Source organism: Bidens hawaiensis, unplaced genomic scaffold (genome assembly GCF_021521415.1).
Source record: "Bidens hawaiensis isolate Kalapana, Puna unplaced genomic scaffold, B.hawaiensis_p1.1 tig00019386_1, whole genome shotgun sequence".
NCBI lineage: Eukaryota > Viridiplantae > Streptophyta > Magnoliopsida > Asterales > Asteraceae > Bidens > Bidens hawaiensis.
The window spans coordinates 243,829-259,935 of record NW_027492945.1 but is presented as its reverse complement, the minus strand read 5'-3'; the positions used below and the strand labels follow the sequence as shown (position 1 = coordinate 259,935).

Genomic DNA, 16,107 nt, shown 5'->3' with positions numbered 1-16,107 from the left:
TTTCTTAATATTTATGCTCCTAAAAAACGGTGGATAAATGTATTCTTTGGAGTGCTTTACTATCTGTTATGAGGGGTAGGGAAGGCCTTTGGTGCCTTTGTGGTGACTTTAATGCTGTTCGAAATGAAGATGAAAAAAGAAATTCGAAATTCAATCAGTCGAGTGCTTCGGATTTTAATTCTTTTATTGATGAAGCTTGTCTCATGGAGTACGGGATGAAGGGTAAAAGATTCACTTTTTTGACAGGCGCGGGGAATAAATGTAAAATGAGTAAACTGGATAGATTTCTTGTGTGTGGATATTTTTTTAGCAGATGGGCTGAGGCTTGTTGTCGAGCACTTCCTAGGAACCTTTCAGATCACTGCCCGATTCTTTTGTCTTTGGTTAATAAAAATTTTGGTGCGAGACCTTTTCATTGGTTCAATTCTTGGCTCGATAGGGATGGATGTGAGGAGATGCTGGTGAATGCTTTGGATCGTTATCAGTCAGTGGGTTCTCGTGATGTTACTTTATCTAACAAGTTTCGGTTTCTTAGGAATTTAGTTCGGAATTGGAAGGCTAAACAGGACGTCTCTGAAGGAGAAGAGTCATGCACTTTGAAGGTGGAGTTAGAGAGTCTTGAAGCTACTATGGAACACAGAGATCTGGTTGAGGAAGAGGAATGGGTCTGGGCTGAGTGTAAAAATGGGTTGGAAGAGTTGGAACTACATAGATTGAAATATTTGAAACAACGGTCTCGTGTTCGTTGGGTTATGCATGGGGATGACAACACAGCTTATTTTCATGGTGTGATTAATGGTAGGAAGGTTGTTAATGCTATTCAGGGGATTTTGGTGGATGGTGTTTGGGTTTTAAGCCTAGCTTTGTCAAACGGGAGATTCTCAAGTTCTTCAGGGAGCATTTCTCATAAGCTCTTCGTGTTAGACCTACTCTTCGTTGTGATAACATTAAGAAGGCTCCTTTGGACTTTGTAGACGACCTTATTCAACCTTTCTCTAAGGAGGAAATAAAGGAGGCAGTGTTTTCTTGTGGTGCAGATAAAGCTCCTAGTCCCGATGGGTTTAATTTTAATTTTATTCGCAGGTTTTGGAGTTTTTTTGAAGAGGATTTCTCTGGTATTTTCACAGAATTTTTTGATACAGGTGTGATTAATAGAGGTTGCAGTTCTGCCTTTATTACTCTCATCCCAAAATGTAAGAAATCGGTCAGCCTGAAAGATTACAGACCTATCACTTTGGTTGGTATTATTAGTAAAGTGATCTCGAAGGTCTTAGAGGCTCGTTTGAAGAAGGTTATGGATTCAATTATTTCTGATACTTAGTTGGGCTTTCTGAGCGGGCGCTTTATCTTAGACCGGCCCTTATTAATTAATGAGATTATGTCAAGAAGAAAGATAAAAAGGATTTTTTTGTTGAAGGTAGATTTTGAGAAAGCATGCGACAATGTAAATTGGGGTTTCTTGATCTCTATTCTGCAGCAGATAGGCTTTCCTGAAAGGTGGTGTAATTAGATAATAGGTGTCTTACATTAGGCAAGATCGGCCATTCTTGTTAACGGTTCGCCTACTTCTAAATTCCAAAGTGAAAAGGGGCTGCGTCAAGGGGATCCTCTATCTTATTTTTTATTTTTGGTTGTTATGGAGGCGCTTTCGTGCAAGATCTATAAGGCCATTGAAGAAGGGGAATTCAAAGGGTTAACTTTGGCAAAGGATGGTCCAGTTGTTTCGCACTTATTTTATGCTGATGATGCCCTAATTTTGGGTGAATGGTCTCATCTCAATGTGGCTAATATGGTGAGGATATTGAGGTGTTTTCATGCGTGTTCTGGCCTTAAGGCTAATATTCATAAGTCCAACCTTTTTGGGCTCGGTACGAGTGGAAATGAATTGGCGGAGATGGCTTCTATGATGGGCTTCAAGTCGGGGTCGTCTCCGTTTGAGTATTTGGGTATTTTAGTGGGAGCGAATATGAATAAAATAAGCAATTGGTGTAAGATTGTTGATGTCTTTGAGGCTCGTTTGGCTCTTTGGAAGGTTGTCGGATTCATGATTGATGACGTGGATACCCTTACTCACCCAGGGAAATCTAGAAGTTAAGAAGCAACAATCACAAGCTGTTAGACAAAGAAGCTCAAAGCTTCCTCACCAAAGCTTCTAGATTGACCATGGAAGCTCCTCGCTACAGTAAACCTCATAAAAGTCATCTCTGTTATGATATAAAGCTGAAACATACCATAAATTATAGATGTCGACATGGCAGGACAAAAGCAGAAAACAAGTTACTCTGAAATGGTATTACTTGTCTGCATGTGTTAAAAGAGGAGTTGACCATTTCCTTTTAAGAAGCTTATGCTTCCCAAAAAAGCTTCTCAATGCCTATAAAAAGAGGACTTCACCCAACGGTAACATTCATTCACACTTATCCTATATCTCTCTACTCCATCTCCATACTTACCCTCTTATAACCTCTTGTATAATATAACCGATTCTCACTCCAGAGGTTGATCGCAGGAGACCCCTTTCTGCGGTGAGACTAAGTAGTCATGTTTTCTTTGATCTTAGCAGGTTAGGGAGCTGTGTTAGTTTTTTACTTTTGGACCGCCATACCTTCAATTTTCGTTATACATGTTGTAGATCAATATCCATAAACAAATTTTAATTTACCAAGCTTAAATTTCTTTAAGGCATTTGCCCGGATAGCATGTTATTTCTCCGGTTGCATCCCAAGTTCACTCTCTAACATGAAATAACTTACTTCTTTGTTTAGGAAACTCAACCAATTTGTTGTCTATATTGTTGGCCCAAACTTGATCTTTGATATTGAATTAATAAAGAAATATGATGAACAATAAGATATGATCAACAATCTTTATTGATAACTTGAACTTAGATTGAATGATCTAAACGTTCTGATGCAGCCCCTATATATTTACAGATCACCAAAAGACATGATGATTAGGGTTGCAACCTTTCAAGAACCACAAAACAACATACACGTGTTTTGCAAGTTGCAAACTTTACATATGGACACTCTAACCCCAAGACTTTATACATACTTAAACATACTTTCAACTAATTACATCACGTCCCTTGTACTTATTGATGACGAGTGATTAATATACTACATGTATTGGATTAAAAAGAAAGCCGATAACCTTGTAGATCAATTGACTTCAAAGAAGAAAACTTAGACAAGAAAGGAGGCATGAATGAACTGTTGTCAATGCCTACACCTAAGAGATGCACTTGTTCAAGACTAGTCAACTTTTGCAGCAAATCCTCAAAGCAAGGGCATTGAAGCTTTAATGGATTCCATGATAGATCTAACAAAGTCAACTGCATCAAGTGGGAGATTTCAATCGGGATTTTTCAGGTGAAGCCAACTGAGATAGAACAAGGCTTCTTAATTTCTTTAGACGAGCAATCTCATGATTTGGACGAAATACAAAACACATTATGATGAAAAGTATTTTGTAGATCCGATAAGTTTCAACCAAAGTAGATTTGCGGATCCAGTCCAAGCTTATGCTTTTATACCATTTGGTGGAGGGCCAAGGTTGTCATGCTCAGGCTACCAAAGCTTAATATTATTGTGTTTGTGCATTATGATGTAACACGATATAACTGGCTGGTGATATAGCCGATGAGCCTATTCTCATGGATCCGTTCCCGTTTCTTTCCAAAGGGATGCCTATAAAAATTTCTCCCGAGTCTGAATACTAGCCACATTGTAAATCTCAACTAGTTTGTTGTACTATTTATTTCCATCTTAATTCTTATATATGAACTAGGATTTCAGTTTGCATCAACTGGTCTTAGATCGATGTTTATAGTTTGGAAATAGTATGTTATGTGTTACTCCCTCCATCCCATTAAAAGTTTCCATATTTCCTTTTTTATTTGTCCCATTATAAATGTTCACTTTCAAAATTTATTAGCCAATTCCAAGTTTACCCTTAAACACACACAACCAGCATTAATAAATAATATTGATAGACGCAATTTACAAGGGCATTGTTGTCATTTGGTAAGCGAAAAAGAGTAATCATTTAATCTATATTGAACTTTGTATTTTTCAAACCATGACACTTCTAATGGGATGGATGGAGTAATTATTTTGAGATTGAATCATTTTGACGACTAACTAGTGTATTGAATATGTACTTTTCAAATCACCAAAACGACGAAACAATGCTTCGAAACGACAAAACAATGCTCCAAAACGACGAAACACTGCTTTAATTAACAAAACTCAAGTCGTTTGGATCACGTTTCAAGTTAAGTTATACATCAATCGACTCGTATTCTTTTTCTAATCAAAAGCCCTAAAACATTAGTTCGAATAGGAAAAAAAATATAATGTCAAAGTCCTTTTATTTGTGTGGGGGGGGGGGGCATTGGGCCAACTTTTTTAAAATTTGGGATCGCCATTTATGATAAAATGAATAAGGATTATTATCAGTCAATTCTATTCATTAAGGATTATTTAAATCTAATAAACCCAAATAAAATTTTTCATTAAATGATCCATTAAATTTAAATCAATGCGTAACCTTGACTCAGTGATCAATTTTTCATACATTAGCTTTTCATTATATAGTTGTTAATTTTTGTCAAACTTATAAACTAGAAAACTAATTAGTTATCATGTTTTATAACAAAATAAATACATTTAATGCATTATTATTATTAATAGACATATACGTGTATATAATATAAACTTACCGGACAAACTCAACAAATATCTACAAAGGATTAGGAATGAGATCGGGACCGTACCGTACCTATACCCGAAAGTACCTGTACCTAAAATCTGGATACTCATACCTGAATTATATGGTACGGGTACAGGTACTTTGGGTACGGTACTCGCTTTATACTCCTTTGTTCTTTTTTTTAAATCTCCACTAAACTAGGTATCGGTAATGGTACGATGCCGACAATCAATTATCTATAATACCAAAACCGTAATACCACAACTATAACCGTAATGCCGCAACCAAAACATAATACCAAAACTAAAAATGAAACAAATCAACCATAATATAAAATTCATTCAAAATCAAGTTATGAATACCAAAACATGCAAAGTATCAAATTTTTTTTATCAAAATCTATAAACCAAAATTAACTTATACAAAGAAAGTCAACATTCGTTTAATCTTCGCTAGTCATCTTTCCATTTTCCCTTTTTCCTTTTCTTTGTTTATTTTATCCTCAATTTCTATAGAAAAACAAGAGATAAAAATAATACATGTTATTTAATGATATACACAATTACACATACATGAAATAAAAATATACGAATACACAATATATAAATATACACATATAGATTGAGAATGAACTTATTCAACTAATATATATTATGTTTTGCAAATCTCGTTTGAAAGTTAAATATGAGTGTTGGAAACCTAATAAAAGCCCCTACATATTATAAACGGGTACCAACACCCGTAATACCCATACATGTACCCGAACGTACTCGTACCTATAATCAATAAATTTGGGTACCCATACCCGTACCCGATACACACGTACAGGTATGGATACAGGTACGGGTATGGGTTTTCCGGAAAAAAATCTCATCCTTTCAAAGGATCATCAAACCTCAATTGTGGATGTTGTTAGTTTCTCCTTGTGTTTCTTATTGGCTTTACCCATCTGTGCTTCCTCATCTCGTATGACTCAATGACCCAATCACCATGCTTACCATAAAGTAAGTTCCCCAAAACAATTCCAATTACAAACCCACTTCCAACTCCTAACAACATGATCACCCAATTAGTTTTATCACCTGGGAAGAAAGACCCACACTCAATGTTCTTCGGTGGAAGCGTTAGTGTCCTTAAAATTTGGCATTTCTTAGATAAAGGTGTTCCACACAAATCGGGATTACCCATGTAGGAGTTGTTCTCAAATGTAATTAATTGTTTCCCTTGAGGTATGGCCCCATGAAGATGATTGAATGACACATTAAAAATTTCAAGGAAACCAAGTTATGACAATTCGTGAGGAATTTCCCCACCTAGCTTGTTTTGGGAGAGATCCAAAGATTCAAGATTCTTTAAGATGGGAGGATACGACCTGTAAGATGGTTATTTGAAAGATTAATGGATTGAATCCCATGTAGATAATACAGTGATTCTGGGATCAACCCTTCAAATTTGTTACTAGAGAGATCAATAACTGTGAAGATGTTTAAAATACTAGGGTACTCCATCTTGACACCTTTGTTTGTTAGCGTCATCGAGTACCTCACTAGAAAATTCGACTTTGGGTCAATATGCAGATATATTTCCATAACAGAGGATTTTCTAACATTAAACGATTTCATTGCATTCCATGTTTGAAATAACTTTTGTTGCAGTTGTCCACTAAAACCATTGTTGGAAATGTCTATGATGCGTAACTTGAGGAATGGTGAGCCAATTGTAGCCGGACCTTGAATCACACCAAAAAACTTATTGGATTGTAAAATGAGAACTTGTAGTTTAGCAAGAGTTCCCAACCAAAATGGAAAGACGTCTTTGAAAGAGTTACCTCCAACATCGAGAAATTCTAATTTGGTGCAATTAGTCAATGATTTTGACAGTTGACCTGTAAATTGATTTTCACTCAAATCAATTTTCTTCACCAGACTTCTTTGAGTAAAGGCATTCATCATTGGCCCATGGAAGTTATTTCTTTTTAAATCCAAAACTTACAACAAACTGGCAAAGTTGCCTAAACATGGAGGAAGCATTCCAGTCATGTTGTTAGAAGACAAATCTAACACTTGAAGGGATTTCATTTCACATATCAGTGGTGGTATTTCACCGATTAGTTTATTGTTTGAGACATCATAAATAACCGTGGTTAGCGGTGGAACTGGAATTCTTCCTTGTAGCTGATTATACGAGATCTTGAATTCTTCCAAACGAACCCATGGGAGAAAATGGGGTTGCCTATGAAATCCAGTGATTAAGTTGTTTGAAAGATCAAGAATCTGTAATGTTTCTTTGGTATTATTCAAAATCCACTCTGGGACAAGGCCGGTAATGTTGTTGTTGCTAAGAGTTAAGATTGCCAATTTTGTTTGGGAGTGCAAAAAGATTGGAAATTCTCTCGAGTTGCATGATGAGAGTCCTAGATAAATCAATTCTGGTAACACGGTCAGATTGGTGTAGTTGGTGTCGACTAATGATACTTTTTTATAACCTAACAACAAAACTCTGAGTTTGGTGAGTCCTACAAACGTACCAAGGTCCAGTCTGCCGCTAAAACTGTTATCTTCTAGGGTAAGCCATTCGAGACATTTGAAATTGGAAAACGAGCTTGAAATTTCTCCTTGTCTATGATAGTTAATTTGGTAAGGTTCATAAAAGAAGATGGGATATGACCATAGATAGAATTTTGCCGCATTGTAACAGCACTAAGTTTGGTAAGATTCGAAAGAGAGGGCAGAATTTCATCATATATGTTGATATAAACTAGACTCAACACTTCAAGGTTTGTCAGTCGGCATAACCATTCATGTATGCGTCCCTTTTCACAAACTTCCAAACCAACAGGGTTTGAAAGACGTCTTGGCAATGTAGGAACTAAGCCCATGAGCTCATCTTCACCAAGTATCAAGAGAGTCAGCCGGGTCATGTTAGAGAGAGAACGTGGGATGCATCCAGAGAAATAGCATGCATAAAGGGACAAGTATACCAAATGGTTTAGTTTGCTTATGGATTGTGGTATACTCCCAACAAAACTTGTGGCTCCCAGATCCAAATGCTCAAGTAAGGTGTTGTTTTGAAATTCAGGTAATGAACCAGTGAGGTTTGGGTTTTCGCTCATATCAAGATATTTGAGATTGGGTAAATGAAATATTTTTGACGGAAACCAATCTCGAAGCCGACAACCTTGAAGATCAATTGACCTCAAAGAAGAAAAGTTAGACAAGAAAGGAGGTATGAATGAATTGATGTCAACACCTGAGAGATGTAGTGTTTCGAGTTTAGTCAAGTTTTGCAGCAAAACCTCAAAACTAGTACTTGGAAGCTTTAGCGGATTCCATGACAGATCCAACAAACTCAACTGCATCAAGTGCGTGATTTTAATCGGGATTTGACCACTGAAGCTCGAATAAGATAGATCAAGGCTTCTTAGTTTCTTAAGACGAGCTATTTCAGATGGAATTTGCGATTCAACAAAGTCGTTCATAGAGAGATTAAGCATTTGAAGATGAACAAGGCTGAAGAGTGAACTATTGGACTTGATAGGTCCACGGAGAGAGCTTTGGCTCAAATCGAGCCCAATCACATGGCCCTTATTGCTACAAACTACACCATCCCACAAGCAACAATCAAAATCATGATCTGATGTGTTGCTTGTGATCTTCCTCCAAGAGTCAAGCTTTTGAAACCTTCCAGCATCAAATGAAGCATAAGGTCGATGTAGAAAGCTTTGCTTAAATTCAAACAATGCTGAACACTCTTTATGATGGCTTAATAATGAACTAATACACGGGCTAATGACTAATAAGTATACAAAGGAGATGATTTGCATGAAACTGAAAGCCATGAAGAAGTAGCTAGGTTTAATTTGATAATTTATTTAATTGTAGAAGTTACAGTTTTGTTTATATAGAGAGACTATTTTGTATATTAAACACTCAATCGTTACAAGATAAGAAATGAACGACGGAGAAAATGTGATGAAAGTAGTGGTGGGCTAGTAATTGATTGTGAACGATCATTCACTTACTTTGCTGAAGATTATTTTGTTATAATTGTAATTATATGTTGTATTTAATTTAGTTGTGGTTATAATACTTTGGTGGACTGATTCCAAACACTCTATGTGACTTCTTCCTCTTTTCTTTCTTGGTGTTTGAATATTATCAATCAAGATATCAATTGCAACTTGCTATCTAAAGTGAAGTGTCCATTTTAGCAACTATGGATTATTTTTAACAGAACTTTTTTTATAAATAAACCTGGTCAATAAGAAAGTAGATACGATGAGACAATCGTACAAGCAAATCCAGAAAAGTAACCTCCAAAAAGTAAGTACAAAACTAGAAAAGAAAAACACACAGAAACAAATCACTCAAAGCAAAACAAAAAATAAAGTTGAAAATGAGTGAGACGATAGCAAACTCCCATGAACATGTCTCGTTTGTCCTGTTTGATTTGACTCATGATCTTGACCTTCTCGGTTTTCATAACCATCTTGGCCTTGATCTCCCCGGAACTTTTCTTGATCCATAGATGTGTTCTTCGGCTCCCCCGAAATCGACTATCTCTGTGACCCTGTCCCCGACCATTCACTCGGTCGTATGCAAACGCATTCCCACTCCTTTGGCTGCAATCCTGGTCATCTAATCGAGTGAGCATCAGTCATCTTGATCTTCTTAGTAAGCATCCTGTTCAATTCAACAAATCAAACCCTTAGGTCAGAACATAACTAGTTCGACAGAAAAAAACAAAATTCTGAATTAAATCCGCTTGTCCAACTCAATAAAAGAAGCAATCAATGGTGGTGGTCAAACCCTGCTTGTTTAACAAATAAATAAATAAAACCTTTTTTTTCCTTAAATTATCTCCTCACCAATCAAACCAACTTGTTTGATTTAATATTTCTTTTTCTTTCAATCACAGCATACACTTGTGTTTGACTTTTGTGTTTTCCCACTTTTTTCCTTGTGATCTTAGAGTACAAAAGCAAAACACCAAATTCCTTTTTACCTTTTAATAAATCCCTGCAATCACGTACTTCACCAAACCCTCCGTATCAATCACGACTTTGATTGACGTCTTGCCTCCTTATCAATCACGACTTTGATTGACAAACTCCAAGAGCGGTTATACCAATTCAAGTCCCGGATTGATAATCAACACACGAATTAAACGAATAACCCTCGTTTATATTAATCAGAAAATATAACTCTAAAAACTGATTACAACTTTCTCAAACCCTAACTCGGTTTGACTCTTGATAAACCCTAACTCGGTTACATCTAGATGAACCCTAACTCGGTTACATCTTGTTCACCCTCTATAATGCCTAACCACACTCGGTCGTATGAAAACGCATGGGCGGATCTAGTTAATTGGGTATGGGTTCACGGAAACCCACTGAGTTTCGGATTTTATATAGAATGCCTATATAAAATATGATAGTAAACCCACATATAAATTGTAAGTGAACAAATAAGCAAAGTTGAACCATGGTTTAATGGTAAAAACCTTGCTTTATTATTGTGAGAACCCGGGTTCAATTCCCACTTGCAGTAGATTCTTTAATTTTTTTATAACTGATTACTTAGTCATTGGTATGTGTATCTTACTATCTTATGCTTGGCCCAACAACTTAGCTAGCATGCAAATCGGATTGCTATGTATTACATAGAAAGAGAGATAGGCTTAGCCTTTCTAAAAGAATGTTTTGGTCATTAATTTGAGGAAAAAAATATGATCTTTAGTAAAATCCCATTCTTGGTACACTGAATCGACCCGAAACCGTCGAATTGAATCGAGCCATCGAAGCGACACGAGCAGTTAGAACGACCCGAACCGTAATACCGACCCGAACAGTGAACCCATTGAAAAATATTCCTAGATCTGCCACTGTGAAAACACATTACCACTCCTTTGGCTGCAATCCTGGTCATCTAATCGAGTGAGCATCAGTCATCTTGATCTTCTTAGTGAGCACCTGGTTCTATTCAACAAATCAAATCCTTAGGTCAGAAGATAAATCGTTCAAACAAAAAAAAAACAAAACAAAACTCTGAATTAAATCCGCTTGTCCAACTCAATAAAATAAACAATCAATGGTGGTGGTCAAACCGTGCTTGTTTAACCAATAAAGAAATAAAACCTTTTTTTTCCTTAAATTGTCTCCTCACCAATCAAACCAACTTGTTTGATTTAATATTTCTTTTTCTTTCAATCGCAACATACACTTGTGTTTGACTTTTGTGTTTTCCCACTTTTTTCCTTATGATCGTAGAGCTACAAAAGTAAAACATCAAATTCCTTTTTACCTTTTAATAAATCCATACAATCACGTACTTGACCAAACCCTCCGCATCAATCACGACTTTGATTTACGTCTTGCCTCCTTATCAATCACGACTTTGATTGACAAACTCTAAGAGCGTAACCGCTCTGATACCAATTCAAGTCACGGATCGATAATCAACACACGAATTAAACGAATAACCCTCGTTTAAATTAATCAAAAAATATAACTCTAAAAACTTATTACAACTTTCTCAAACCCTAACTCGGTTTGACTCTTGATAGACCCTAACTCGGTTACATCTAGATGAACCCTAACTCGGTTACATCTTGTTCACCCTCTATAATGCCTAACCATAACTCGGTTTATATAGGCTAACCTAACTTGCTAGTCAAGACATTACTAAATATTATAAAACCCTAATTCTTGGGTTGGGCCTTACACTTGGGCCAAACAACAATTGACCCAACAATTTATACTTTGTGCTCGTGCTCTGCATCACTTATTATTTATGGCGAGTCTTCTAGACCAATCATGGGAAAAGACGCCAGAGCTCCGACAACGCGTACATCTCGTGTTTATAGAAATTTTTATATCGTAATATCCATTTCAATGAGAAATTAATATCGTTTTTGTTTCTTTTACATATTCAAACACCTGTGCAAATTAATCGTGTTTTGTTGCGTAAGAAACGTAAAAATTCCGTCTCCCGAATGGCATAAAGTTTTCAACAAAATCTCTAGTGAAGCCTTAGTGGCGACAACTTAGATTGGCGGTGTCAATAAGGTATTAGTGACGCATTTGCATTAGCAGTGAATTTGCCGCTACTATTTCTCGAAAACTTTGTTCCATTTGAGGATATTAATTTATAGGGACATTTGAATTCCGTGGAAGTTCATGGAATCTAGTGGGTCAAAAGAGTCATTTTGATAATTTTCTCTAGTTTTGTATATATATGTTTGTATGTATGAATTTTGTTTCATAAACTTGTAGTACATTTTGTCTATTTATTTCAGATAGAACGTGATTTATATTTTTTTTAACATATATTGTTGGAAGTAATTTCAGACTCTAAGTCACAAGTCGGTGAATTTGAGGGACTAATATTGACAAGTTGGTCATAATTGGTTGTGTTTCCTAACTACATTATGTTTCCTAATTGTACTATAATTATAATAGGTAATGTCTTTGATAACAAGTTAGGTTAAGTCTATATAAACATGTCATGGTTAGACATTATAGATTGTGGTGGTGTGAGATGCAACCGAGTTAGGGTTCATCTAAGAGGCACACACGAGATGTAACCGAGTTAGGGTTCATCTAGATGTAACCGAGTTAGGGTTCATCTAGATGTAACTGAGTTAGGGTTCATCAAGAGTCAAACCGAGTTAGGGTTTGAGGGTTTGTAATCAGTTTTTAGAGTGATATTTTCTGATTAATATAAACGCGAGTTATTCGTTTAATTTGTGTGTTGATTATCGATAAGGGACTTGAATTACAGGACTTGAATCGGTATCAGAGCCAAGTTCAAGAAATCGATAATCGAGTTAACTTTGATCGGCAGTGAGGCAGATCAACGGTATAGTGATTGGCGGCGATTGATGGCTTGAGAGGAGCTATCAATCGGCGAATATCGGACCAAGTTGGGTTTGTACCGATACATAGGAGCAGCGGTGTGGGTACTGTTACGGCGGCGCAACGATTAGGTTGTTCGTTCAGCAACATCTCAGAAACAAAGGGTTTCTAATCAGGATTCCGCTGTGGGAAAAAAAAATCTTGCATCGGAAACTAGTTTCTACAGTGATATGGTTTTGTAATTAAAGTATATTATTAAAGGTGTGAGAAGTGAAAAGGGCAAAATATTTGTGTGGTGACTACTGGTTCCTATCGTGAGGATAAAACAAAATTTAAAAAGTTTATTTTTTTGGTTCACGAGGAGTTCAAGAAGGAAAAAAAAGGTGTTTTATTTTCTTTCTTTTGGTTCAACTGCTTGAACTTATTATTATAGGTTACATAAGACGGTTTGATCATTATTATTGGTTTTTATTTGTGTTGAACAGGACGGTTCAATTCAATGTTCATATTTTATTGGCTTACGAGTTAGGTATTAACCAGGGTTTGATATACTTTATTTTACGAGCAAGCGATTTCGGTTCTGAAAAGTTGTTCGGAATTGATTTGTTCATATTGTTCCGACGGACTGGAGCAAGGGGTTGGACAAGCGCGTTTAACTTGGAGTTCGATTTTACAAGGGTTAAACGAGTTATGTTTGGCCAGTCTATTGATTTAAACGATGTGCTTGTGGTTTGATTCGGGAACAGGAGATGATCAAGGAAGATTGTTGTCTGCTCGATTAGATGACCGGAATCGTAACCAAAGGAGTGGTTATGCGTTTTCATACGACCGAATGAATGGTTGGGGGACAGGGTTACAGAGGTAGTCGAGTTCGGGGGAGTCGAATAACACATCTATGGATCAAGAAAAGTTCCGGGGATATCAAGGCGAAAATGGTTGTGAAAACCGAGAAGGTCAAGTTCATGGGTTAAATCAAACAGGGCAAAAGAGACATGCTCGGAGTTGAATGACCACTTATTTAGAGTCAGAAATTAGGGGGTGATTGTTGGAAGTAATTTCAGACTCTAAGTCACAAGTCGGTGAACTTGAGGGACTAATATTGACAAGCTGGTATAACTGGTTGTGTTTCCTAATTACATTATGTTTCCTAATTGTACTGTAATTATAATAGGTAATGCCTTTGATAACAAGTTAGGTTAAGTCTATATAAACATGTCATGGTTAGACATTATAGATTGTGGTGGTGTGAGATGCAACCGAGTTAGGGTTCATCCAAGAGGCACACACGAGATGTAACCGAGTTAGGGTTCATCTAGATGTAACCGAGTTAAAAAGTCAAACCGAGTTAGGGTTTGAGGGTTTGTAATCAGTTTTTAGAGTCATATTTTATTATTAATATAAACGCAAGTTATTCGTTTAGTTTGTGTGTTGATTATCGATATGGGACTTGAATTACGGGACTTGATATATCACTTGCATTTTTAAAACTAGTTAGAATCTAAATTAAATCAGGTTATCTAAAAGAGTTAAGTACCAGTTTAGTACCTGTGGTTTGGCCAACTACGCAACTTTAATACATATTATTTATTTTGTGCAAATGGCTACCTCAGTTTCTTGCATTTTTAGTACTTCTTTTCTAACCCGTCTATTTTTTCCGTTAAGTGAGAGATAATTTGGTAACTTCGTTATTTTCTTTGTCTTTTTCTTTTCTTTTAAACGCTTATATCTTGTAAACCCTAAATCCCGAAATCATAACATCAAAATCCAAATCCTAAATCCCCAAACCCTTTCTCCATATCATCATAGGGTTTAAATTTTTATGATATTTGGGGATTTAGGGTTTGAATTTTAATGTTATGATTTGGAGATTTAGGATTTACAAGATATAAGCATTTAAAAGAAAAGAAAATAACGAAGTTACTAAATTATCCCTAACTTAACGGAAAAATAGACGGGGTTAGAAAAAGTACTAAAATTGCAAGTTTTTTGAAACTGAGGTAGCCATTTGCACAAAATAAAGAATAGGTACTAAAGTTACGTAGTTGGCCAAACCACAGGCACTAAAATGGCACTTAACTCTATCTAAAAATGATATCTCCAGGAACAGAATACTCAAATCTCATTAAAAATAAACTATATCACTTGCACATATCACTACTTCCTTGCATAATATGACATTTAAAATTTTAAAATACAAACACCGACTATCTTATATTACCCAAAACCCTTAGAACGACAATAAGCGAGACTTTGGCCGTGAATAACGAAATCCAGTAATTAAAAGTCAATTTTTTCATGACACTACTTATATAATCTTTTCCCCTTATTCATTCTAAGTCTCATCAAAATTTTTGTCACCCAGATCAATCTAAATGGACGGTGAACAACAAATCATTCGATCTAGTAGACAAGAAGAGCCTGATTATGCCGATAGTCTGGAACCCGGCTATTGCTTTTGTCCGACGGACTACGATCTCATCGTCCACTATTTGAAAAAGAAGATACAAACTGGAAACCACCCTAAGTGCCGGTTACACGAGGTCAATCTTTACGACTACCATCCCCAAGAACTGTCTGGTTAGTAACAACTTCCCACCCTTTAATTAACTTGTACATATGACCTTAAATAAGAGTATAATTAATCTTGATCGTTTCTTGTTTTGTATTTTTTTTCTTTTAACACAATTAATTTGAATGTTTTCTTGATGACAGAACGATACTTATCGCACGAAAACAAGTGGTACTTTCTGACATCTAGAGATAGAAAATATCCAAAAGGGGACTTACCTAACAGAAAAACCAAGAACTTTGGATCTTGGAAAGCATCACAGAGATATACAACGGTTTATAATAAAGCGAGAGAAGCGGTTGGAAGTAAAAGAAGTTTAGCTTATTATGATGACAAGGGGAAAAAGACGTCATGGCTAATGCATGACTATATACCACCAATGATCCGAATCTCCCTATCGGATGCGATGGAAACAAGGTATGTATACGTGTGTAATTTCTTAACATGTCCGTCATATGATTCTAGCATGGCCAACTTTCCTTGTTTTTGTAGCTAAGTGATTGTGTGTTGTGCGAAGTTTACAAGAAGGCGCCGGTGATGATCCTAACTGATAACAATAAACAGTCCAGAAAAATTCAGAACAGACGGAATCAAGAACAAAACCAAATTGATGATGAACCTCCAACTAGAAAACGAAGAGTATCGGCAGGTAATTTACCTAATGGACCAGAACACTTCCCAGACTCGACAATAGATGTTGAGATTGCTACACCAGTGAGGTTTATGTCTACAACGTATCAGCAATCACTTAACAACATTGATGGGTGTGATCAGCCATTTCCTCCTCAAACTTTACCGCAGCCAGTTAACAACATTGATGGGAGTCGTCGGCCATTTCCTCCTAAGCCATCACAGCAACCTGTTGACAACATTATGCACATGAGAATAAACTCTAACCTTAGGAGGTCAGGTAGAGCAGTTGAAACTTTTGTTCAACAATTTGCAAGAGAACACGCTGGGCCTTATT

The 16,107-nt window shown here is 36.3% G+C and overlaps 2 protein-coding genes and 1 pseudogene across 2 annotated transcripts; 2 read left to right on the top strand and 1 right to left on the bottom strand.

Annotated features, from left to right (window-relative positions):
* Nucleotides 1-68: 68 nt before the first annotated feature.
* LOC143558277 (uncharacterized) lies at nucleotides 69-974 on the top strand. Its single transcript, XM_077047135.1, has one exon. It carries the CDS (start codon nucleotides 69-71, stop codon nucleotides 972-974), a length of 906 nt encoding a protein of 301 aa, XP_076903250.1.
* A 662-nt stretch (nucleotides 975-1,636) lies between these two features.
* On the top strand, nucleotides 1,637-2,095 carry LOC143558276 (uncharacterized). The gene has a single exon (XM_077047134.1). It carries the CDS (start codon nucleotides 1,637-1,639, stop codon nucleotides 2,093-2,095), a length of 459 nt encoding a protein of 152 aa, XP_076903249.1.
* Nucleotides 2,096-5,625: 3,530 nt separating this feature from the next.
* LOC143558275 (receptor-like protein 6) lies at nucleotides 5,626-8,551 on the bottom strand (annotated as a pseudogene).
* Nucleotides 8,552-16,107: the final 7,556 nt, after the last annotated feature.

Bases quoted from the DNA above. Each gene is read 5' to 3' on its own strand.
- LOC143558277 (XM_077047135.1), top strand. From the start codon at position 69: ATGAGGGGTAGGGAAGGCCTTTGGTGCCTTTGTGGTGACTTTAATGCT.
- LOC143558276 (XM_077047134.1), top strand. From the start codon at position 1,637: ATGGAGGCGCTTTCGTGCAAGATCTATAAGGCCATTGAAGAAGGGGAA.